We start from the raw sequence: 25,671 nt of genomic DNA, 5'->3' as shown, positions 1-25,671 counted from the left end.
GCTGTTACGATGCCAAGCGCCGGGGCAGCTGCTCCCATCTGCTGGAAAACATGATTTTTTTTTTTCAGTTTGCATTAAAGGGATGGTGGTTTTTTCTCCTGTTGTCTGCTCTTTTCATCGTTTTATGTTGTTGTGCCTGAGATGCCTCGCTGCTCCGAGGCAGCAGCGGGGAGGGGGGAGGCACAGGGAGAGGAGAGGTGTGCTGCGGGTCACTGCATGCTCTACAACCTACTCGGCGTGTAACTACTCCTGTCATTTTTATTGCAACACTGCCCAGAGGATGCAATCGGATGCCGCAGAGACAGGCCGAGACAAATGCTGCTCCAAGTACCTCGTAGTCTGAAATTTGAAGTTTTTCTAAGTTTTTTTTTCCAAGGTGTGGAGCGAAGAGCCGGGTATGGTTGTGCGGGAGAAGGCGGCAGAGGGATGTGTTTGGTGGGGAGAACTTTCTGCCCTTCTGGGAGCTGCTGGCAGAGCTGAAATGGGCTGTCCCCAGTGGGAAAGCCACCCAGCCATTGCTGGGCTGTGATGAGCTGGGAAGTTGAGACAAATCCTGATGGATCTTTGGATGAAGGTGGCCGTAGCCGTGCCACGGATCAGCTTCGCTCCGTTTCCGAGGGCAAAAACGCGGTGCTGGGGTGGGTTGGCTGGAAGAGTGGGGGTGAAGGGAAGAGCGGGGTGGTGTCTAGAAGGCCAGCAGGCGAGGAGTGCTTGGGGTTGGGCTGGGTGTCACTTTTGGGGTGGCCTTGGTGGCTCTGCTGTGCTTCCCGACACCACTAGGTGCCTCTCGGCCTTTGCACAGCGGCTCTGCCACGGGTGCTGCCGGGAGAGGTGTGCAGGGGATGGCGGGCGCAGAAAACACCCGCTGTGATTTCTGCCTGCTAAAAAAAACCCCTGCCCTGGTGTGTTGTAAAAGGACGGTTCTGCTTTTTGCATGCTTTATTTATTTTATTTTATTGTTTTTTTGTTGGTTTTTTTTTTTGATCCAGCCTTGCTGGAGTTTTCCCTTTTTTCCACAGCCAAAGGGGTTGGCAGGGTTTGACCATGAGGGCATATGGTGGGGGGGAAATGTGGAACTGTTTAAGGCAGCGCTGTCAGCAGGAGTATCGAGTGGATGAAGAGCTGTACTTAGCCGTGTACTGTGGATACACAGGCAAATTTTTACGTGGTGTAAAATCCACCATCCTTCTGGGGGTCCTCGTGTAGCCGGCAGAGCTCAGGAGCAGGGGAGAGAGCAGCTGATTTCTTCATTGCTGTGATACTGCCTGTGGCTGCCGGAGTAATTTATATGCTTAGAGTGATTTTTATATTTGCTCAGTTTGTTCCTGGCTCAGCAGGATTAGGTTTTGGGGCTGACAAGAATATAATCACAGTAGAATTTGAGGGGGGTGGGATAGAAGTATCTTCTTGTTCTCGGTCACTGGAAAAACACAGGTTGGGATGGTGGAACAGCAAAGCGGTGGGTGATGTGTGTCACTGCTGCCAGAGGGGGTTTTAGGTTTTGGGGCTGACAAGAATATAATCACAGTAGAATTTGAGGGGGGTGGGATAGAAGTATCTTCTTGTTCTCGGTCACTGGAAAAACACAGGTTGGGATGGTGGAACAGCAAAGCGGTGGGTGATGTGTGTCACTGCTGCCAGAGGGGGTTTGGGGCAGGACTGAGGGTGCCCCAGGAAAAAGCCCCATATGGAACAAGATCCTCTGTGCTAGCCCTGGATATGGGCAGAGGGAAAAGAAATGGCAGATCCTGATAAATGGGTCTTCTCAGCCTGATGTTTTGTGCCCCTTCGTGACCCCAGTGCTCCCAGTGGGCAAATTTGGGCTCCCAGAGCCCTCACCTGAGAGTTGCAATGGCCACTTCGGTCGCTGAATGAAGAGGACCAAAATGCTTTTTGCATTTGTCCCTGCACCAGCAGAAAGATGTCTCTGGCTCTGTGACAGAAACATTTTTAAGAATCTTGTTCGTTCTTTTTCTTTTTTTTTTTTTTTTCTTCCCCCCCACAATTTGTCCTGGGTACAGCACGTACTGCCCAGTCCCTCACGTTGAAACTCCATGAGGTGGCACAGAGTTTAATGTGTTCAGATATTTCACCCTCTGCTTTTTTTTTTTTTTTTTTTTTTTTTCTTCCCCCCCACAATTTGTCCTGGGTACAGCACGTACTGCCCAGTCCCTCACGTTGAAACTCCATGAGGTGGCACAGAGTTTAATGTGTTCAGATATTTCACCCTCTGCTTTTTTTTTTTTTTTTTTTTTTTTTCTTCCCCCCCACAATTTGTCCTGGGTACAGCACGTACTGCCCAGTCCCTCACGTTGAAACTCCATGAGGTGGCACAGAGTTTAATGTGTTCAGATATTTCACCCTCTGCTTTTTTTTTTTTTTTTTTCTTGTTCCGTGCTCCAATGCTCCGTTTTACCAGGCCAGCCAGCTTTTTGACAGACATCCAGTTTTATTAGTGCTTTTAGCAGAAACCAAAATCCCACCTCCTTTGGCTTGCGAACAACCTACCGATTGAAGCCTGGGAGCAGAATGTATTTGTGTGTGTGTGTGTGTGTGTGTGTGTCTGCTGGGCCCTGTGTGAGTCCAGCTCAGGAAAGAAAAAAAAAAAAAAGAAAGGAAAACAAAGATTTGGAAATGTGTCTGGGACTTCTCAGGGGAGAAAAAAATAATATTAAAAAAAATAATAATAATGATTGAAAAGCCTCTTGCTTCAATTTGCTGCCTTACCTTTAGGTTCCAGCTCGGGAGAAGTAGGATGTTGATAAGCGAATAAGGGGATCAGTAAGACCTGGTTCAGAAAGCATTTAAATATTTAAACATTAAGGTACCTCCTGGCTTCTGTAAAATACGTCTTTAATTGCTGTTTTCACTAAATGCAAGGCTGGATTAGATGTGCGTTGTCCAGCTGTGGAGAGTGTGAGAGCCCAGCGGCTCCCAGTCCTGTCCCAGCAACACCCAGTCCGTCTTTTGAGACCTCAGTTCCCTCTTTGTGAGAGGCACGAGCCTCTTGGGTCCCTGTAATACAAATAAAAAAGAGCTTGGTTTGTTGGGCTTCGTTCTGTTGTAAAACAGTGAATGTTACTCGTTCTCCCTTGGCCAAATGTTAGCTTTCCTTACATTTTGAAGTGTAAAAGACCAAAGAGAGACTTTTCAAACTTCACCGTTCAACTTCAGGCATTTTACAGAAGACTGTTTTTTTTCCTCAAAAAGTATTACTCCTCCTGAAACTCGGAGCGATTTAAAATCTCTTTATTTGAGCACTCCAAATTGCAAGTCGTTTCTAAATAGAGATATTAGTTTCAGGCTTTCTGCTTGTATTTATTGCCTTTGATGCAGGAGAGGGTGTCAGGAGAGGGAAATGAGTGGAGGCAGAGGAGAGAAATAGGAGAAATTAAGGGAAGGAGGTGGGAAAGGGAACAAAGAAATCGATTAAATCATTTTTCTCGCTTATCTTTCTCGAGGATGATTATGTTTTTCTGGCAAACCTCCCCTTCGTTCGATGCGTTAATATTTAATTAGTTGCTGATCATTAAGTGCTTATTGTTGGTGCTAATTTGGACAGGGAAGCGGTGGTAGATGTGTCTGGCGGGGGGCTGGTGACGGTCTTGCTGCTGGGAGTGTAAGTAGGTTAACAGGGCAGGTATTTTTAAGTCTCATTGCCTGGCAGCGTCTAATCTTGCACCCAAACTTCAAGGAAACCCCCCCGATGCCTTTTCATAGAGGGGGGGTGTGCAAAGGCCACAGGAGCGTTGTCCGAAAGTCCCGACAAGAGTCTGAGAAACAGCAAATCTGCAGTAAAGGGTTTAGCCTTTTTGCCCTAATGTAACATTTGTGTGTGTGAGGTGCTGAAAACTCATTTTCATCATTTGGGCATGTGATATAAAGCCTCAGGATCTGAAATATTATGGTAACCATGGCTACCAGTGACTTATCTGAGGGAGTTTGACTTTTGTTTTGATTTTAAGTGTCTTAATTGTAGTTTAAAAATCAGAATCTGAATGTGTTTTTTACTTAGGCATGAAACTAAAGGCATTAAATGATTTGCATTATTAAAATATCTATAATGCTGCCTTTCAGAGGTCCTTAATATTCATACCCTACCTTCTAAATAAAGTTACTCTTCAGCTTTATGTTAGTTCTGCTGCTCTTGCCATAAATTTCTTGCAGGCTTGAGTGCTCAGAAGGTGCCTCGCTGGCTGTTTTGCAATCCCAGGTCTTTTGTTTATCTGCAGAAAAGCCGTGGCACCACGTCCTCGATGCACACACACACACACACACACACACACTCTCTGCTGCCTTTCCTCCCTCCTCTCCTGTACCCCAGCCATGCCCTGCGGGCTCCTACCTTTAGAGCTTGTGTTTGCTGGAGAATCTGGCTCTTGGAAGTTTGCCCTGCTTAGAAATTCCTGCCAACCCCCCCTCGAGTTTCTCCGGTATGAAAAATTACCGAGCACCACCTGCCCAGAGAGTGGGAAAACGTGGGTGGATATTAGCAAGGATGCTGATCTGGGATGCAGAGGGAGCCTCGTTAGTGCTGAACTATCCCTCCTTGGAAGGAGGACCATGTTAGGAAAGAAGAGGAGGAAGATGACAGGCAGTTGTGTAGCAAAAGATTTTTCTTATTTAATTCAATCACTGAAATGTTATAATCTGGCCGGGTTTAATTCCCTCCATTTGTGCTTGTGCAGTAGTTGCAAACATGCTGAAATATGAACTCATGCTTGGTAAGCCTTTAATTCCAGCTTTGATGTTTTTAATCATCAGTACAGATTTGGTAAAAATGATTCATTAGCCTGAAACGCGTCTTGGATTACACGTGACGTTGTGGAGAATCGAGGAGGCAGAGACAGGGGACCCTTGTTCTTCGGGATGTTCTTTGTGCCTGATCTGAGCTGGTTCTTGAAGAATGGCCCTGAAATATCTCTCAGCCCGGCAGCTTTAGAGGCCTCTTGGGCATCTGGATGCCTCCTCGCCGCATCTGTTTCTGGTCAAAAAAGCTCAGGCAGTCCTTGCTCAGAAAGGTGTGGGCTAAAGATGTGGTCAGCCCGCTCGGGGCAAGGATGAGCACGTGGCCGAGCTCCTGCAATAGGTGCAGAAGGAGAATTTCTGGGTTTGTTTGCTTTCCCTGCCCGCTGTCTGCCTGGAACCACTCCCTTAACCCTTGCTTTAACTTTTTCACAAGTGTTTGCACGGTTTTGGGTCGATTTTTTTTTTTTTTTTTTTTTTTTTTTTTTTTTTTTTTTCCCCCCACACTATGGTCACATAAACCATGGTGAACTGTGTCCTGCGGTGACTGGAGAGGATTGAAAGCAATCTGGCTTCCGAGCAGCAGCTTGGAGACAAATCCTCAATCCCATTACTTGTTCCCTGGCAGTCCCCTTTTGAAAATGGGGAACCAGTGATGTTATTGGGAGTCTTTGAGGCTGCTGCCCAAAACAGATCCCTCTTCTGCATCAACGTGTCTATTGAATTCCAGCTGCCCCCACCATTCGTGCTGCGGACTCAGTCACATGAATATAAAGATGCCTTTCACTGCTCCAGCTATTTCCATATGGAAAGTGGGATTTCTGTTCCGCTAAAGTCACCTTTATATTAATATATTAAATTTAGAGGCCCCGATGGTGTAAACATTGTCAGATCCCCTTGCAGGTCACTGTGGGATGTGCTGTGGAAGTGCTGCTTGATGTGAATGTGATTTTCTTTTTTATGTTTTACCTTTTCAAAGGATAAATTTGAGTGGGTGTAGCTGGGCACGCTTGACCCCATTCTGGGCTAAGGTTCTCGGTCCCTGCTGAAGGATGCTCTGGCCACAGAGACCTCTGCAAAGCTGTGCAGCAAGGGAAAGACATCCCCCAGTGCCATCCTTTTGAAAACAGAGAGGGGGAAAAAAGGAGGAAAATTCCAGAAGCTCTCCAGCCCTGCCTCCATCAGAAAGGGAAGGGGGAAGGAGAGGAATAAACACTTTCTCGCTATTGTGTGATGAAAGGTTTTTATCTGGAAGGCATGTTCTGAACTGCTGGGGAGTGGATGCAACTCTTCCCAAGTTTGTCCACGAGGCTGTTTCTTCGGTAACAGATTGTTAAGCAACAAGTACACGGCATATTCAGATCCCCCGTGAGATAGGGACGGCCTCACAAAGGCATTTTCAGATGTTCAAGGCTTCCTTTTGTGCCTTCCTGACATCCAGCCGCTGCCTCTCCTCTTCCTCTCCTCCTGATACGGCGAAAGACAAGGCCATGCCCGTGCTATGGCAGCCACCTCTGAGCCAAACCTGCTTTTATCACAAATCCCTTTTTACCCCCTGCCCTGCAAACAGCTTTTGGTGCTGGTTTCTCCCTGCTTTGTTGTGTTTTTTTTTCTAAAGTCCCTTATTTAATTTCTAATGCTTTGTGTGGCTTGTATTTTGCTTCCAGCTTGTGTGTTTCTTCTAAACTGGACGTTATCAGTGCTTCTCTTACTGTTTGGGTTTGTTTTGTGTTTTTTTCCCCCTCTGGAGGATTGTGTAATCACTGGATCCTTTTATTTGATACCTGTAAATAGACAAAAGAACTAGTACTGGGAGTTTTTCAGGGGTAGCTGTTCACAATTGCCCCCTGAAATGAATCGCACGTTCAAACACATTTATTTCCAGCACAGAAATATCTACCTGCCCAGATTTAGTTCTCCATCTACTTTAAACTTACAGGCTAGTTCTTACCAGCACCTGTAAAAGCTACTTGAGAAAAAGGAAAAGAGGAGGAGTGTTTGCTCAGGTAAAGTTTATTGTTTGAAGAGGCGCCTGCACTGGGAGGGTTTTGGATATAGTGAAAGCAATCCTAGATGGGTAAGCCCTCAGGCTGGGAAAAGGAATATTTAAAATTGGTATTAAAAAAAAAAAAAGAAAAAAAACCCCAAAAAACACTGAAGAAAACTCTAGCAATCCTAGATGGGTAAGCCCTCAGGCTGGGAAAAGGAATATTTAAAATTGGTATTTAAAAAAAATTAAAAAAAGAAAAAAAAAACCCAAAAAACCTAAAAACACTGAAGAAAACTCCCATCAGAAGAATTCAGCAGGAGATCGAGTCTAATGAAGTTACGGTAAACTTGGGAGTTCCCATCTCCCAGATGAGCTGCCAGAGCTCTCTCTCTAGGTTTTACCTGTCCAGAGTGAAGCAAAATGGGTTTTCTGGGTGAACTATAGCTGTGTTGTGAGGCGAGATCGTTTCCTTGCCTGTGCTCGATGTTTCCTCCAGCGAATCCAAGCCATTGTTCCAGAGAGGAGAGTAAAATGAGTTTGACGTGATGAATATTCATGGCCTCGCTCCCTCCAATCTCCTTCCCCTTTCGCCATGGGAAGAGCTGGAGTGGATAAACATTTCTTGGCTCACGGAGTAATGGATAAAGGTCTTGTCAGCAAGTGACTTTTTGCTAATCCTTTTTATTATAGGAAGGATGTTGTAGCTGGACTCCGCTCTCTGAACTGAGACTTTTTTAGCGCGCTTTGACTCCAAGGTAGGAATGTCAGATCTGTGGGACAGGAAACCCAGCCGACGGGTATCACTCATCCCGGTAGGAACACATATGAATTTGGAGGTGCGTTCCCAAACCTGAGGAGTTTTGAAAACGGGCTGCAAAGATTTGCTATCTGCATCCTGCAGCATCCCAAAGAGCTCCAGAGCTCCTCGCGGGAGGGGGCTGCCCTCCCCGTGCTCTGATGAACATCACAGATTTCCCCTCACTGCTGCAAAAGCTTGCAGGAAATTGCAATGCGATAAGTTGGGCAAGTAGCAAGTCCTGTCCATTGTTCCTTATTGTTCCAGGATTGTTTACATCCCCTTTTTTTGTTATCCCATCTCCCTGACTCTTCTCTGACCTTGCCGACTTGTTTCGTCCATTGTGTGTGGCTTTTGTTGTTGTTTAGGTGGTGAAGGCTTAGGGACAGTTGTTAGCAAAGGATGGGATTATACAGCCCCCAGCACACTGGGACCTAGTTTCTGCACTATTTTTTTGGCTTTGTTGCTATATTCTACCTAAATAATAATAATACTCTTTAAATGCAGTACTAAGTGCTTGGGAGCAGGTAATGCAGCCTTCCAGACTTGGTAGGATCTGCTTGGGATTTTTTGTATCATGCTTCCTTAAAATATTTCTTAAAATGCAGAGACCAAGTAGTAGGATACCTCTGAAAACATAAACTCTGTCCTCAATACTGGTCATAGAATTGTCTGGGTTACAAAGGACTTTTGAGATCATTGAGTCCAACCATCAACCTAACTCTGATAACAACCATCACTAAACCATGTCTCTAAGCACTATGTCAACCCGGCTTTTAAATCCTTCCAGGGATGGTGCCTCAACCACTGCCCTGGGCAGCCCATTCCAAGGCTTAATAACCCTTTCAGTGTCAAAATTTTTCCAAATATCCCATCTGAACCTCCCCTGGGGCAACTTGAGTTGGTGAGTCCTGGTGAGTGTTTTCTTCCCAGAAGGCCTCGCGTCTCGATCCTGAAAAGTAGTTGAGGGTTGGATTAAATTTGCAAATGAATTTAGGATTTCACGCTTCCGTTGGCCGGAGTGGATCCCGTTTGGAGGGCAGGGCACGTTGGCTCAGGAAATCTGCAGCACAATGGTAGTTATTTTGGGAGGAGCACCGGGCGGCTAATAGCCTTTTTCCACTTGTGGTGAGATACTGCTCTTCACCTCCCAATGCCGCCGTCTCCCTGACAAGGGCATCTGAGGCCAAGTGAATCCAAGACCCACGCTCCCCGCGCTGGGGAACACGTGCGAGAGGCACTGGGAAAACCAAGGAAATATTTAAACTGGGAGGGGACTGTTTACAGCGCGGTTCCAACAGTTGACGTTATTTAGAGCGGCCGGGGCTATGTAATATTTTTTTTTTTGCTTTTGCTCTTCTCCTGAGGGTCGGGCATAAGGAAAGGATCAAACGGGGCGAGCAGGGCCGTCCTTGGCCGCTCCGGAGGATCTCACAGCTGCACTTGGGATAGGTGGTGAGAAGAATAAGCAAGTGTGACTCAGTCTCGTGGTTGAAGTCAAGGTCAGGGTGGACTCTGGGGTAGCTGTAGTGTGGGGACACCAACGTTGGTTGGAGAGGTTGGCCCCGTTGGCTGGTGTTTGGATGGTCTCTGAAGCCCCCGTGCGCTGCAGCGTGACGGGCTGCCGGTGGGGTGAAAGTCTAATTTAAAAATTTGGAAGTCTCTTTCGTGTTGGGAGAAGGGAATACGAGCGAGGTACTGATGTCATGATGTTCTGTGTGGCTGTCGAGCTGGGAATTTGCGTTCAAACTGCTTCATGTTACAGTATCTTCCCCAGCATGCTTTGTAGGTAATACCACATATTGTTTTAATTTAAAACCAGCCTGTCTCTCTTGTTCTGTTTTTAGCATGGCTGACAAGAACAGCACCCTGAAATGCACGTTCTCTGCTCCTGGCCACAGCACCACTCTACTGCAGGGACTGGCCTCGCTCCGAGCTCAGGCTCAGCTGCTTGATGTCATCCTCACTATAAATAATGAAGTGTTTCAGGTTCATAAAGTTGTCTTGGCTGCCTGCAGTGACTATTTCAGGTGAGAATCCGATAGGGAAGCAGGCATATTTTTTTATTTTTTTATTTTTTTTTACCTTTCCCATTGGTTTTTCTGTTTCCCAGTCTTCTCTCCCACCCCATCCTTCCCACCACACCCCAAAATCACACCCAGGCACAGCCCTCAGGAGGGATGGTTTGCCCCACAGATGCTTGTGGGGTTACCTGCAGGCGTGGAGAGGCTGGGAAGGCAGTCCCTCTGCGAGCGGATGAGGTTTGTTCCACTACAGCTGCTGTTGGGCCAAGAGGCAAGTTCAAGCCCAGGTCTTGAACCCACCTCTGAGCTCTGAAGGAAACAGGCTTTTGCCCTGGAGCTACTGGAGCTGATTGCAAAGAGGCAGCGAGGGCTCTGCAGTGAGTCATCCCATTGATGGTGCCCATTGTAAATAAAATCCACTCCTGTTATCTTTAAATACCAGGAATCTGTCTCCAGCACAGGCTGAAGAGTACCAAGCATTTTGTGTGCCAATTCCCCAGACTCCGCCCCGGGGAGATAGGGGAGAATTGACCCATCTTGTGTGGGTAGAAAACTGAAGCATGGAGATGAGCTTTCCCAGCCAAATTAATGCAGAGTGAGCTAATTACAGAGCAGAAAACTCAGGCTTAAGCGAAAGTATGTATTCGTCTTGCCTCTGTCAAACTCCTTTGTAATGGTTCTCTGACTTGGAAGGGCTTTTGAGTCAGGGACCTTTTCTGGCAGCACCGGGAAGTCGAGCGAGGGACACGTTGGAGTCCATGGGTGTAGGGGGAGGTTCAAAACAACAGAGAACTCGACCTGAGCGTTGTTCCAGGCTGCAGGACGTGGCAAGTGAAGGGTGGAGAAGGGCTGTCCGGAGGAGTTTGTAGTCCCTTGACGTGTAGGTTCCTTCCTGACCCATGTGGCTTCCTTTGCTGCGCAGGTAACCGAGAGCCAGGGACTTCATTGTCCCCTGGTGTGTCTCCTGGATCCCTTCACCCATTTCTTCAGCTGCTCCGTCGATGTCTGTCTCGTGTTGGCACAGATTTTCTAGGCTGTTCCCTTCCCTCTCCCTTCGGTAACATAAACCTTCCAAGCTTATCACTCTCCCTAACAGGCATGCAATTAATGATGGAGCTGATCTCCCACCAAATGCTAATAGCACTATTTGTATTCATAAATGCTGTATGCAGTGCCACTGCTAGTGTGTTTTCACTGTCGAAATATAATTGCTGAGTAGGTTTCTTGTTATAACTTCTGTGGTGCTAAGGAAGGTTGTCCTGGGGAACAATGGCAGAATAATCTAGCTTTTGAAAATACTCTGTTTTTATGCAGAAGGGGGGGGGAGGGAAAAGAGTGAAATTGAGGCATTTATATAATCAGCGGTTTAGAACCATAACACTTTTCAAAGGAATCGCGTTCTATTTGATGATTTGTCTTCATCAGGGCAACAATAATGCTTTTTTTCTTCCCTTCTGCACATTCCTCCTACCTCAGGAGCACACGTAGGGCTGCGTGTCCTCCAGGGCTCTTCAGTGACATGGGACGTGGAGGGGATTTCAGCAGAGCCCTCTCATCTGCTACACAGACACGTTAATTGCCAGCAGTATTCCTGGTCACTCGGTTACCAGAAAGCTGATTTCATATGCAGATATTTCCTTATTTAGGTCATTTAGGATTTCTTGGGTTTATGCTGGACGGCAGCAGGTTTTTTAGCCTGGTTTGGACGGGAAACTTGGAACTCCCATCTTTTGACAGCATTCCCAAGATGTTCCTTTATTCCTGTGTTGATGCAGAGGAGCAGGGTCCGTTCAGCATTTTTGGGGACTGACTTGCACCTTAGAGTCACTGCAGCTTCTTAGGGTGGCTCTAATGACATCCCTCACAGGGAATTTACCTTTCTGGTGGGAAAGAGCAGGTTATTAATGGTGGAAAAACCAGCCCCAGATGTGCAGGCAGCTGCCAGCAGTTTAAAAGCTCTTTTGTAGGACAGTCTGTGGCCTTGCTGTGATGTGTGTGGCAGTGAACGATGAAACTCCACGTCCCCCTTCCTCCAGCAACCTGTTTTGGCTTTGGCTTCCCCAGAACCGCTCTGCTACTGCTTGTCGAAGGCTACAGAGCACAAACCTTTGCCCCCGAGCTACCCATATGTAACAAAACCTGCTGAAATTTAATGTAAACGTATAAAAAAAAAAAAAAAACAAACCCAAAAAACAAATGTGCAGTTATGTCCCCATCACGCCCACAGGCCCCGGAGCTGGGAAAAGCAGCGCCGCTCTAGAAGAGCGCTTTACGAGATGTCTCTGCGCAGTCCTTGGCGTGGTATGTGCTTCCTGTGGAATTTAGAAGCCTCCCAAGGAGGTGATCTAGGGCCTAATCTCTGCGTGGCCTGGTCAACTGATGTGCTTGCAGCTGTGCTGTAACAAAATCTTTTTTTATTTTTTTTTTCCTTTTTTTTTTTTTTCTTTAATTGCCTGTTAGCCCCCTGCCGTCGTACTGCAACATGACAGACGTTTTTTTTTCTGAAGTGGCTGCAACTCTTTATTTTCTTAAGGCGTTGGGAACGAACCTTGGAGGGGAGGTTCTGTTGTGGTGACCAAAGCTGTTCAAGGAGGCTGAGGGGAGACTCTACAACCTGAAAGGAGGTTGTAGAGAGGTAGGGGTCGGTCTCGTCTCCCACCAAACAGGCGATGGGACAAGAGGAAACGGCCTCAAGTTGCCCCAGGGGAGGTTCAGATGGGATATTTGGAAAAAATTTGACACTGAAAGGGTTATTAAGCCTTGGAATGGGCTGCCCAGGGAAGTGGTTGAGGCACCATCCACCACCCTGGAGGGATTTAAAAGCTGGGTTGACATAGTGCTTAGTGACATGGTTTAGTGATGGCTTTTATCAGAGTTGGGTTGATGGTTGGACTCAATGATCTTAAAGGTCCCTTCCAACCCAGACAATTCTGTGATTCTCTGTGTTGCATCTGCATTATTGAAGCCGTTTCGTAGGTAGCCTACGATATAAAGGGCTGCCTGAGATCTTTGCCTAAATGCAGTGCTGCAGACAAGCTCAGGGGATCACAGACCTCCCAAACATGGGTGTCTTCCAAAGTGTGTTCTTTCTTTGTGCTCCAAACCCTGCATAGTTCAACTCTTCAGGGTGTGGTTTCCAGTCTCCGCTGGTGTACATCCCGTTGCATCCTTTGGTTGTTGAATATCACGGATTTGTTGATGTCCAGGGTCCTGTGCTCCCTGCTCTGGCAGCTCTACCTGCTTCTTGAAGCTTTGTCCCGTGGTCCAGGTCTTCATAACTGAATGTCACTTCTTAGTGCACTCTTGATGTCATTGCATCCTCTCATTTTTCCTGGCTTCTAGAGATTCAGCATTTATTCTCCCCCTTCCCCATCCTCTCTTAGAGACTCAATATGTTTGAAAAAAAAAAATAAAATTCTGAAGCGATACATCATTTTGCATGTATTTAAAGGGAGGGATTTTTTTGTTTGTTTGTGTTTTTGACCTCCAGGGCCATGTTCACGGGCGGGATGAGAGAAGCCAGCCAAGATGTGATCGAACTGAAAGGTGTGTCTGCAAAAGGACTGAAACACATCATAGACTTTGCCTACAGCGCCGAAGTGACTCTTGATCTTGACTGCATTCAGGATGTGCTGGGAGCTGCTGTCTTCCTCCAGATGGTGCCTGTCGTGGAGCTCTGCGAAGAATTCCTGAAGTCTGCCATGAGCGTGGAAACGTGTCTCAATATCGGGCAGATGGCCACCACCTTTAGCCTCGCATCCTTGAAGGAATCGGTGGATGCATTCACTTTTAGGCATTTCCTCCAGATCTCTGAGGAAGAGGATTTCCTCCACCTGCCTCTGGAGCGCCTCGTTTTCTTCTTGCAGAGCAATAAGCTGAAAAGCTGCAGTGAAATAGATCTCTTCCGTGCCGCCGTCCGCTGGCTGCAGTATGACCCGACGCGCCGTGCCAACGCCAGCCAGGTGCTCTGCCACATCCGCTTCCCCCTCATGAAGTCCTCGGAGCTGGTGGACAGCGTCCAGACCTTGGACATCATGGTGGAAGACGTCTTGTGCCGCCAATATTTGCTGGAAGCCTTCAACTACCAGATCCTGCCCTTCCGTCAGCACGAGATGCAGTCCCCTCGGACCACCATCCGCTCGGATGTCCTGTCCCTCATCACCTTTGGTGGCACCCCCTACACCGACAACGACCGCACGGTGAGCTGCAAGGTCTACTACCTGCCCGATGCCAGCGGGCGCCAGTTCAAGGAGCTGACGGAGATGGAGGTGGGCAGCAGCCACTCCTGCGTGGCCGTGCTGGACAACTTTGTCTACATCGTTGGAGGACAACACCTGCAGTACCGCAGCGGGGAGGGAGCCGTGGACATCTGCTACCGCTACGATCCCCACCTGAACCAGTGGCTGCGCATCCAGGCCATGCAGGAGAGCAGGATCCAGTTCCAACTCAACGTTCTCCACGGCATGGTGTACGCCACCGGCGGGAGGAACCGCTCGGGGAGTTTGGCCTCCGTCGAGAAGTATTGCCCCAAAAATAACGAGTGGACATACGTGTGCTCCTTGAAACGCAGGACGTGGGGACACGCCGGAGCCACGGTAGGAGACAAATTGTACATCTCGGGTGGGTACGGCATTTCGGTGGAAGACAAAAAAGCCCTGCACTGTTACGACCCCGCCGTGGATCAGTGGGAGTTTAAAACCCCAATGAACGAGCCCAGGGTTCTGCACGCCATGGTCAGTGCAAATAATAAAATTTACGCCCTGGGGGGTCGCATGGACCACGTTGACCGTTGTTTTGACGTTTTGGCCGTGGAATATTACGTGCCCGAAACGGACCAGTGGACAACGGTGAGCCCCATGCGCGCGGGTCAGTCGGAAGCCGGCTGTTGTTTGCTAGAAAAAAAGATTTATATCGTAGGAGGGTACAATTGGCACCTGAACAATGTCACCAGCATCGTGCAGGTGTATAACACCGAAACCGATGAATGGGAAAGGGACCTTCACTTCCCGGAGTCCTTTGCCGGGATTGCGTGCGCTCCCGTTATACTCCCCCAGGTAATGACCCAGAGATAACTACCCACCACCGCGGCGGCCCGTGGAATGAATGGCCTCGTGTTGCATGTTACCAGGATGCCGTGTTGTTTCTTCGTGGTTTGCAAATGGTATTGTGCATTTTGGGGGTGAGGGAAGGAGAAAAAAGAGCTTGCGTCCCCTCCTCCGCGAAGTCCCTCCTCCTCCCCATGTAGAGTTCTGGCAAGCGCCTTTCAGCAGGAGCACTTGTCAGCTAGTTAGACTTAACAGATGTTACAGCTGGAAAAAGCTTTTCTCTTTTTTTCTCTTTTTTTTTTTTTTTTGGATGGGGAGGGTGGGGTGGGTGCATTTTGCCAACTTTTCCTATTTTTACCGATGTTACACATTGCAAACATTGACAGCTCAGGAGTAACTCAGTACTGTGGTATGTTCAAAAGAGTTCAGGTGTGATTTTTATGAACAGCTTCAAAAAAAAAACAAAACAAAACAAACAAACAAAACCCATTGTATGTCGCTTTGTTGTTTTTTTTAGCAAACAAAAAGAACCAAAACCTGTATAACACACTGACCTCCAGAAGCAATAAAGGGACAGTGGGAGCTGGGAGAGCTCAGGTGCTTGGATCGTGAAAACATATTCTTGATTTTCAAAGGTGACTTCTTTTTGGTTTTTTAACCCTTCCTAAGAGGGGAGTTATCCCTGCACACCTCTGGTCTCCGTTGGTTCTTCATTTGGGATGACACTGCAATTCCCAGTTCTCTTCCTTACCCCCCTCAGAAGCAGCACGACACTCCAGGCCAGAAACTCTCCCTTAACTGGGGCATCCACACTTTGCAACGCTAAAGCCATGATTACAAATAAAGGGGCATGATTATTTATTTTCCTTTTTTATAACTGCCAAAATCATCTTTTGGCTTCACTGGCAATAACAGCTCTGCAGCTCTTGCTCCGGGCTGACCCTGGGGAGCAGAGAGCACCTGGGGGGGGGGGTCTGGGTTAGGACCCCGTGGCCTCTGCCTTTCCCTCGGCTCCACCAAGGCACCTTCACCCAAACTCTCCTCGTACGGGGAAGGAGGTGGGTGCTTCTTGTTTTCTTGAAGGTTTTCTCCCTTGGCTTGTAAATAAGGTACTCGGCATCACGATCTGACGCAAGTCGAAATGGAATGGGGTTTTTTTATTGTTGTTGCCAGTGAGTATTTCAAATCAAGAGATTAATTTTAAGATGACTGTCGCTTTTGTAAAAACCCGTCTTTACTGCACAGAATACTGTTACTTCCTGAACTTTACTTTCCTCCAAGCCATTTTTTTCTAATTAATTTGACTGATTAATGAATTGAAAGTTTCTCCTTTTATCAGGTATTCTGTTTCAAGGGCTTTGTTTTGTATCTGTGTCAGTTTGATTTCGATGTACGCGCTCCTCTTTTTAAGGAAACGGTTGCATTCTGCTGTTAAATAAATACCCTGCTGTAACCTTTCGACACAATATATGTCTGTTTTGCTAATGAATCCTTGACCAGGTCTGTGGAAAGCATGAACTCCATACCTCAAGATTTGCTGAAAGATAATTTTTTTCCCTCTAATAACGAAAATCAAAGCACCTTTGGATGCGACAGGGGGAGGGCACACGCTCCTCCGTCAAGCTCTTTGTTGGAAATTTTAGATGGAATGATGCAGTTTCATCTCTCCCTATCTTATTTGTTGGTTTGCCAATAATAAATTAATGAAAAGTACTTGTTGGTGTATGATATGCTGAAGTCAGTGGGCAAGCTCTGCTTTCTAGCTCTTTAGGCAGTTAATTTTTTCCATTCTCTGCTCATTTGGGCTGGCATGGAAGCTCCAAACGCTGCAGAACAGGCTTGGCAGATAACGAGCCAATTTTGAAAGGATGAAACGTAACTCGATACAGGCTTCAAAGTTACAAAATAATGGATTTTCTCTTTTTTTAAGGCTTCCATATGTTTATGACAAGGCCACTTTCTTAGGTTGGTAACAAATGGCAGGTTACTCGCTCTCCTATTTGCGGAATATGATTAATCCTCTTAAGAGTGTGTCATTCCTTCATCCTTGCCTTCCTAAAATACTTAAATAGTAGTCTCTATTTTATTTAAATTTTTTCTACCAAAAGGATTTTCTGTGGCAGCAGTTGATGGGTTGGGTGTTCTCTGATAATTGAAGTTTTTCTGAACGTGCAGCCGCGGCAGGTGACTGGAGAACCCACGCGATGGCCACCGCTGGCATCTCTTCCTAAGGAAATCATGCTTTATTTTTCCCTTCAAGCCTCCAAGGTACGTGTGTGTTTGTGTGTGTGTTGGGGGAATAAAAAAAATAATCCTTGAAAAAATGAAAACCCCATTCCCTGGCGCTGCGGAGCGGGAGCTGGGAAAGGTTTCCAGATTCTCTCCCTGAGACTCACAACAAAGCGCTGCTGGGCACCACCTCTCTTTGTTACTGGAATGTTCTTTTTATAGCAATATAAATAATTATTTTTCATATCGTTGGCTAGAAATACTCTAGCTGTTCTAAATTTAGCAGAGACTGGCTAAAATAGTTGGGGAAGTGCGTATCATCCGTATTGATAATAAAGTTTGTTTTACCCCTGTGAAATACGAAGTTGTGGCTCTGGGCTGTTCCGTGCGTAACCTCTCTCTTATTCTGAAAATAAAGGGATTTGATTCTTTTGCTGCCTTGCAACAACTTGACAGGTAGATGAGGGTCTTGACATAAATATCCGAGCGATCGTGCTCCGTGGCTGGGTTGGAGAAAAGGCTTTACAGGATGCCCCGTAAGAAAAGCCAGTGGCCTGGGCTCCTCTTTTCTTCAAGAATGAGCAAAGCCAGATAAATGTTTGATTGCGCTCGGAGTCATTTATTAGTCTCAGAGCAGCAATAAACATTACGGGGGTAAACCTGATTTGGTACATTTTAAAATACCCTTGAACAGATGGGGAACAGTAAAAGCAGAGCATCATTAGTTCTAGGTATTTGCAGAGTTTGCACGTCCCATTAGGGACTCCTGTCATGGCCGGGATAATAGCTTCTGTCTTCTCTGATGTTTTATGGGCCTGAAATTGTACTTAAAAACTATAAAGAAAGAAAGCACTAGAACTCTTGGCAGGGCGCGGAGCAGCTAGAGATGGGGAATGTCTGCATCCTATTAATGGTGTCACTGACCCTCTTCCAGAGGGTCTGTCGGCTCGGCAAGCCCACTGTCATTTCTGCCTATCCCAGAACCTCGCTAATTCGCCCCGACGTGTCCTAACGCTCCTGCCGAGCTCTTGGAAGTTTAAGAGCAGCAGGAAAAATTGCATTTTTTTTTTTTTTGATTTACAACGACCGAAGGCGCTTCCCGCTTAGCTCTTCGGGCCCTGGTGCTGATTTAAAACGATGCTACGCACCAGAACTGCTCAGGACCTCGTGTCAGCCCCATCAAACCTCCTCAGACGTTTCCACTTCCACGTCTGCGATAAGGTCTTTAGTTGCTGAAACTCTGCAAACTTTAGGGACATTTATCATGCTGGGATTATTGAAGCCAGACTACTGTCAGAATAAATAAAACATGTTTCCCAGTGCAACTCTAATTATGATTTTTAGCCAGTTGTGTAATGCGCAGAACTTTATTTACAATAAATCTTCCAGTTGCTTGCATAAATGAATGAGATTTCATCACTTGTGACTTAAGGACCAGGAAAAGTTAATGTGGCTGAATAAATTTAGAGTCTGGGCTGGGTATGTTGGCGCGTGAGGCGAGCGAGGGAGCAGAGCTGGTCTGTGTTGCCTTCCTGAGGGGCTCAGATACCTTGAATTTCACCTGGGAGCATAAATAAATATATATATATATACACATATATCATAGAGACATCTCTCCCTTCAAGTTATTTTTTTACAGAGACAGCTTCGATTCTACTCTGCATTTTAATGGTGAGTAGGCACAGTATCATCCCACGGACTCCAGAACTTTTGTTTCTCATTCCAAACTAATAACTCGCGTTTCAGTAACCCAAGTTTGGCACTTTTCACTTTAATATTTCAACCTGAGGCAGTTTCACAGAGGAGTTTTCAAAATTTATTTGTGGGGCGGGTACGATTTGAACTGCTCCCGACATCGAACGTTCCGTAAAACGAAGACGAAATGTGCTTTCTGCTTGGAAACAGCTGCTGCTTTTGCTGCACAACCTGGAATTAGCCTCAGATCGTAAGAAAAAGGATAAGGATTTTGGAGGGAGAGCTGGTGGGGGCCTGCCCGAGGGCAGCAGCGGAGCAACGGAAAGTAGAAAAGCTGTTGGAGCAAAAAGTTTTCAGAAGGTTTTATAAGCCGGAGAGAGAGAGAGAGGGAGAATCAAAGGTTCTTGGCTGGGTCCCTGAGGCTTTGCAGTTGCTGTTTCACACCCAGGCCCCTGTCACGTAATTAGCTCGAACTGGTTTATATGGCTTCTTAAAAAATGAAAATCTTTTTTTTTTGCTTGTTTATGCAGGCTACCAGCCAGCCCGCTCCTGGCGACACTGCTTTCTATCTGGAGCGATTCCTTTGAACTCGCTGGAGTTGCGCTACATTAACACTGGAGAACCTCGAGCAGAATTTCTCCTTTTAGCTGACTCCAGTATTTTTTGATGTGTATCTTCCGGTCGCGACGCTTTGAAAAATGTCCTGAAAGGTATTTTACATACGGTTATCTGCTGGCTGTGATCAGGCTGCTAATCTGTGTCTCCCTACAAAGTTTGCAATTATTAGCTTTAAACGCATCCCGCGTTGCTTTTTCTTTCCCCTCGCTGTGGCCTGGGGTCTTGTTTAAACAGAGGATCCTCCTTACGGATGCAGATTTACTCCTTGGCACTATCAATACTCACATTCAGTTGTAGTGCCTTAAGGACAGCGGTTTACAACTGGATTTGGAAGGAATGTATGAATTTCACCAAGGTTTGGAAGAGGGAAGATGTGCCCCGCGGTGCCGTTAGCGTGTCCGGACCTTCATTTTGCACGCTTCGAGCTTCGCACGTGATGAAAGCTCCCTCGTGCCAAAAGCTTGTATTTGCTGGTTTTTAGGAAGAAAATCAGAGCGTTCACAGTGGGAGGGTTTAGTCCTTGGACGAGGAGAGACGCAGGGTGGGTTTGCCCCATGAGTTGTGGGGCTGCACTGGGCTTGAGGCTTTGTCTTGTGGCATCAGAGTCTCTGGGTTTGCCCCATGAGTTGTGGGGCTGCACCGGGCTTGAGGCTTTGCCTTGTGGCATCGGAGTCTCCCCAAAAGCCTGGTAGAGCCATTGCAGTTACGTGGGGGGTACAAGGAGGAAGGGACACCCCATCCTTCCTGCTTTTCATGGTGGTATTGACCTAGAAATGCGTCCACCCGTCGCACCACGAACAAGCATGAAAGCAAACCTTGATCCCCGGCCAGATGTTCAGCAGGTTTTCAGCTGAAGCCTTCGAGCTGGCAGTGGAGAACCTCCCATTTTTGCGGGGAAAAAACAAGTTGTTACATTCCTTCCGAGGCTTTTTCAGGACAGCAATTAGAGTTCGAGCGAACTGCTGGCTGCTGCTCTCCAAGAGGCCTGAAAAGAACTTCTTAGAAATGTGCTTTTCTGGAGGCACCGGATCCTCCATCCGCAAAGCCCCCGGAGCTCACGAGTAGCATGAGGCACCCTGTTCTGCGAGGGGCTGGTATTTCAGCCCAGCATAGGGTCTGCTGTCACCAATTTTGGTGAAATTGGGTATAACCAGGCGTTTGAAGTTGCCCTGTACTGGTGTCTGTGCTTGAACTGCAGCCTTACAACGGCTACAGCTGCACCAGATCCACGCTTCAGGCTCTGTGAGAGTGAACCCCCCGGCGTCCCTGAAAAGCAGAATTAATTTCTCCCCCATTGAGTCGTCCCGGGTTTCTCACCGCAGCTTGTTTTGCTTCAGTAGCAGGAAGGGGGAGGGAGAAAGGAGGCATTTTTGCTTTGCAGCGTGGCAGGAGAGAGGAATTGGGGTGTTGGGGCACCCCGAGGTTCCTGTCCCGGTAAAACCATCCTCACGGAGCCGTGACCTGGGCTGCATTGGGCACACCTTGGGGTGCAAATGAAATCCGTGTGCGTGGGGCAAAGAGGGCAGCTGGGTCCCAGAAGCCACAAAACTGGGACTGCTGTGGTGGGTGCTTGGTCTCCTCCGAAGACATGGACCTTCTGTAACGCTCCTGCTTGGCCAAAACTGAAATAATTGAATCTCTGGTCTGGTGTGTTGTGTTTCTCTACCTGTTCATCAGCAAAACATGACCTCTACTTGCAAAAAAAACCAGTGAATTCTCCTTCACCCGTAGGTTTTCTATTTTTTTAATACCTTCAGTATGAAAATGAAGCCTTGAACTCGTAGGTGAACATCTGCCCTAAGGCATGGAAACAGCAGAGCTTGGGTTTGTGTAGGGGCGTGCGGCAGAGGAGAAGACTCAGGGAGCTGTAGCCTCAGCTGAAGGTAACGGTTCATAGTCTTATATTTCTGGTGCTTTGTCTTTCCTCTTTCAGTAGGAAAGAGCAGGACGAGGCCTGATCCTTGTGTGGTTTCACACCAGGGGTTGTTCCCTACCCTGGGGAACGTCTGCAAAAAAACTTTGGATTTTCAATCTGTTACACCTTTCTGAAGCTGAACCACGAGGCCTGAAAAGAAAACATTTTCTGCTATTTTCTACGTAGAACATCACCAAATTCTCTGAACCCGGAGCTGACAGAAGGCTATGGAAGGAAACATCTTGCTCTCTGACATGCTCCTCTGCCTGATCTACGGTTGGGTTTGCAATGGTGTCATTTCTTCGTGGTAAAAAAAAAAAAAAAGTATTTCCTGGTTTCCTGTTTGTTTCAATGAAACTCACAATTCTTACTGGTGCCTCTCTTTTTTTAGTGCTGACTGTGAATATACCTGCACAGAGCACTGTGCCTGCTGTCCCAGGGTTATCTTTGGAAAGCTGGAAAGTGGCTGCCGCTTCCCCGGCTCCGCACATCACCTCAGCGCCCCGGGAATCCTGCCTGCTTCAGCGTGGAGTGAAGCCAAGCCTTGATTCTGGGAAAAATAACCGTAACAGAATCCTCTGTGTGGTTGCCAAAGTATTTCAGAGCAGCAGAAGATAGAGGACTCGGAGAAAGGAGAATAAGAGCTTTGAGCAGGCAGCGTTCTCTTGCTTTCTGTCATTTTTCAAAATTTACAGGGAATGGTAAAAAAAAAAAACAAAGCGTAAACTGGAAGGCTGAGGAGGGAGTGTTGGTCCAGAGAGCAAAACTGCGAGCTCGTTAGCTTGGACCGCTCAGCAGGTTTGATGAGTGGTGTAGAGAGGGGAAGTCAGGTGCTTTTATCTGCCCTCTGGAAACCAAACAAGGATATCTATCTCAAATGAAAGAAATGGTCACAAATTGCAAGAGAAGCAGGAGAATGTTTTCCCACTGGAAGCACAGTTTGGAGCTCGGTTCAAAATAGCGTTGGAACCAGGGACACCGTGGACTTCACAGGGTATTCTGTGAGGATAATGGGAACATCAACAGGAACATTAAGTAGGAAGTGTGAGAGATCAAAATCTTTGTGTCTGCATGAAAAAAAAAAAGAAAAAAACAAAAAAGTCAGCTTCTTTGTCGATGGAGGCACAACCTCCTGCAGTCTGCTGTTGTGTGAGTTGTTCAACCTCACACCTTCCTCTGAAGCCTCTAAGGGAGAATTCGGAAGTCACTGGATCTCCTCTGCCGGAGCGATTCCAAAGGACCCGGAGGATAACAAACGAGGGATAAGTAAACACCAACCTCCTCCCTCCAACCCCCTGGCTCTCGGGCTGCATCTGCTCCAAGAAGCTGCAGGTTGCTCGGCGAGGAGTTGTTCGCAGCAAAAGCAGATGTGAAGAACACAACGGCCCGGGCCTCCCGTGACTCTTTGTTTGCTCCAGAGCGAAGCTCCCATTCTCAATTACCAGAAAGTTTTTTTGGTTTTTTTTTTTTCAGAACACGTCTGGAAGGCTGGGGGAGATGGAGCTGCTGTCTCGGGGGATCCCATGGCGGCTTTGGAGTGAGATGGAGTTGTTCTCACGTGGCCCCATATGTGCTCAAGGTGAAGACGGCAGGAGACATAAATAATGCTCAGGGTATGAGCTCATCATTTTGTCAAACGCAGGGCATATCTCTTCGGTGGGGGAAGGAGGAAACCTGGCACCCGTCTAAAACGTCTCCTTGCCAGTGCCTTAATGCAGTCAAGATTTACATTGTCTGCTGGGTCATGCACTTAGCAGCCATTCACATCCACCCACACCCCGAAACGCGGAGCCGCGAGTGGGTGAGAAATTCCAGGAGCCACTCGGGCGAAGGCGAACGCCGCGTCGAAGGGATGTTTTGTGACGCAAACTCTTGCAAAACCAGAGAGTTGGAGGAACAGGAGCGGGGTCCAGGTTGGGCGCTGGAGTTCAATCTGATAAAGCTGCACAGGCCAAACAATAAGAAAAGGGAGGAAATTGTAACACCCCCACCCCCCCCTCTTCCCTGGCCATCTGCGTTCCTTCCCTGCGAACCGCCAGCAGGAGCAGCCGTCGAGGGGGAGATTTCACTCCCTTCAATCTCAGGAGATCCAAGAGGGGAAAATTTATCAAGTTCCATCTCAGGCACTTCATCTTTTGGTGCTGCAGAAGAGGCAGAGTGGCAGGCGGGGCTCTGGATGTTTGATATTACCACCTATGGTATTAAATCCAGGTTAAACTCAACAAATTATTTATCATCGTCTCCCTTCTCCAGCGAAAACAATGTGGACAATAGGTATCTCCCTGTTAAATCTTTATGATTGATGTGCTTTTAGCATGACAGGCCAATTTTGCAGGTCGTACGCCGTTCATGTACACAGCTAGAGGGTATTTTAACTCAATATGCGGGCGGGTTGTTTATTCCCGCTGAAAAATGCAAGAAGTGGTTAGACTAACATCTGTCAGGAATGACAGAGGAAGGGCTGATCCTGCCAGGGCCTGGATGCTCTTTTAAATCCCAGCTCTGTTTTCTGCGATGGTATCTCCCGCTGCCTTATAAACTTGGAAGTGCGAGTTGGCAACTAGAATTTAGGGGAGGACGTGACTTTGTGGCTCACGCTAATCCTGACAGTTGCTGAACGGAGTTTCATCCATCCGTCTCTAACAGCCTCGCAGCAGGGGATAATTATAATCTCTTATTTTTACGTGGGCAGGAAATGTTTATAAATGACTGGTAAACTGACTGAACCAAGGCCACAAAGGTGATGGGTGGTGGAAGTGAGAGCAGAGTCTCATTTTCTTTGATCTGATAGTTCAACCGTGTGAGGATTTGGTTACCGGAGTAAGGACCGTTCCAGGGTCAGAGTGATGCACCAAAAAAAAAAAACAAACACCAACAAAGGAGAGTGTCCACTTTGTCTCTGTCGCTTTGTAAAAAAAAAAAAAAAATAATAAAAAAAAGCATAAAGGGCAAGGCGTGGGTGTTGGGAAACAGTCCTGTCAGGATTTATTACTGCCTAATGCGTGTGTCCTGCGTATCGCAGCGCTTTGCACCCATCTGATGTTAACACAGCTGGAATCAATGGCTTAGCAGCCTAAGCTTGTGTTTCGAAACAGCTGCGCTCCTTGGAACTGCCCGCTCCCGGCCCGGCAGGGTCAGCTCTGCCTCTCCTCCCGTCCCCCCTGTCCCACGCATATCCCCCGGCAGCCTCCGCCAAGGTCCCGGCTCCTCGGGGAGTTGGGGGGGGGGGGAAAATGACCCTCCGGCGCTGTTGACGTAGAGTTGGGGTTCGCTGAGAAGTCTGCGTCCCCGGAACACCACCGGAGAGGGAGCAGGGTGGAGCTGGATGCTCTCGTAAGGATTTTGGCAGCAAGGACACGCTGGCGTAGGGGAGACCACACGGCTTCGTCCTGCGTCGTTCAGCACCGAGCTGCCCCAGCACCTTCCGCTTGGCTGGATGGACGACACGCCTAAAGGGACCAGGAAAACGGGGAGACTTTCCCAATTCCTCAACCTTTGCCAGAAATTCTTTGCTTGGTATCTTGGTACTAGATTTCCGCTCTACAGGTATTGCCTGTCTCGTAGCTCCGCGGATCTTATCTTGCAAGAAGAGAGAGCGATCACAGAGTAGGAACTGTTGCTTATCTTAAAAAGACTCAGTAATGAACGCGTAGCTTGTTTTCCTCTCCCTTTCTTGCCCGGCTGCTCTGTCGAGCACTGGCAGGAGCTGGCTCTTTTTCACCTCATGCCTCAGCAGAGCCCAGCCTGGTTTCTTCAGGAAATTCTCCCACCTCCATTCTCTGAAGGGGGGCAAAACCTCTCAGTGACTTATAGACTGAAAAAAAAATAATAAATTGAGGTTTTAGATTTTGTGGTTAAAAAATACTTGGCTTTTTAGTTATTTGGGATTTACCTCCCACTTCAGGGTAAGGTCTTTGGTATTTGAGTTCAGCCTGGAGAAGACAAGGCTCTGGGGAGACCTTGGAACCCCTTCCAGTCCCTCAAGGGGCTCCAGGAGAGATGGGGGGGGGACTCTGGATCAGAGAGGGGAGCCATAGGATGAGAGGGAAGGGTTTTAAACTGAAAGAGGGGAGATGGAAATGAGATCTTGTGAAGTGTGGTAGTTAACTCTGTTGTGCTAAGGATGCTACTCCAATAGCAAAACAGTGAAGAACTTGTTTGGTGTGAGGGTGGTGAGAGCCTGGCCCAGGTTGGCCAGAGAAGCTGTGGCTGCCCCATCCCTGGAGGGGTTCAAGGTCAGGTTGGAGGGGCTTGGAGCAACCTGGGCTGGTGGGAGGGCAGGGGGTGGCACTGGGGGGGCTTTAAGGTCCCTTTCCACCCAAACCACCCCCCGGTTCCAGCCTGGCCCCTCAGCCCGACCTCTGGCAGAGGCGGAGGGGGGGTGCACGAAGCCTTTCGGCGGGAAGCTCCCTCAGCCGCGACACGCGGGGCCTGGCCCCGGCGAAGGCAGCAGAGTCAGGGATGCCCGCAGCTCCGCCATAGGACCGCTACGGCCCGCAACCGAGCCTCCGCCGCCCCGGGGAGAGGCCAACGCGATGGCGGAGTCACCCCCAGCCCCATCGCCACAACCGCCGCCTCAGGGCGCCCAGCCCGCCCCGCGCACGCGCTCCCCC

The 25,671-nt window shown here is 47.9% G+C and overlaps 1 protein-coding gene across 1 annotated transcript; it reads left to right on the top strand.

Moving 5' to 3' along the window:
- Window positions 1–9,238: 9,238 nt before the first annotated feature.
- On the top strand, window positions 9,239–14,885 carry KLHL26 (kelch like family member 26). Its single transcript, XM_014937930.1, is given in 3 exon segments — window positions 9,239–9,322; window positions 9,324–9,562; window positions 13,047–14,885. Coding segments are annotated over 3 exon segments (1,905 nt in total). The 3' UTR covers window positions 14,629–14,885.
- The last annotated feature ends 10,786 nt before the right edge of the window (window positions 14,886–25,671 follow it).

Source organism: Calidris pugnax, unplaced genomic scaffold, assembly GCF_001431845.1.
Source record: "Calidris pugnax isolate Ruff unplaced genomic scaffold, ASM143184v1 scaffold46, whole genome shotgun sequence".
Lineage (NCBI taxonomy): Eukaryota > Metazoa > Chordata > Aves > Charadriiformes > Scolopacidae > Calidris > Calidris pugnax.
Note: the sequence above shows the minus strand (reverse complement) of the source record. Positions and strands in the feature narration are given on the sequence as shown.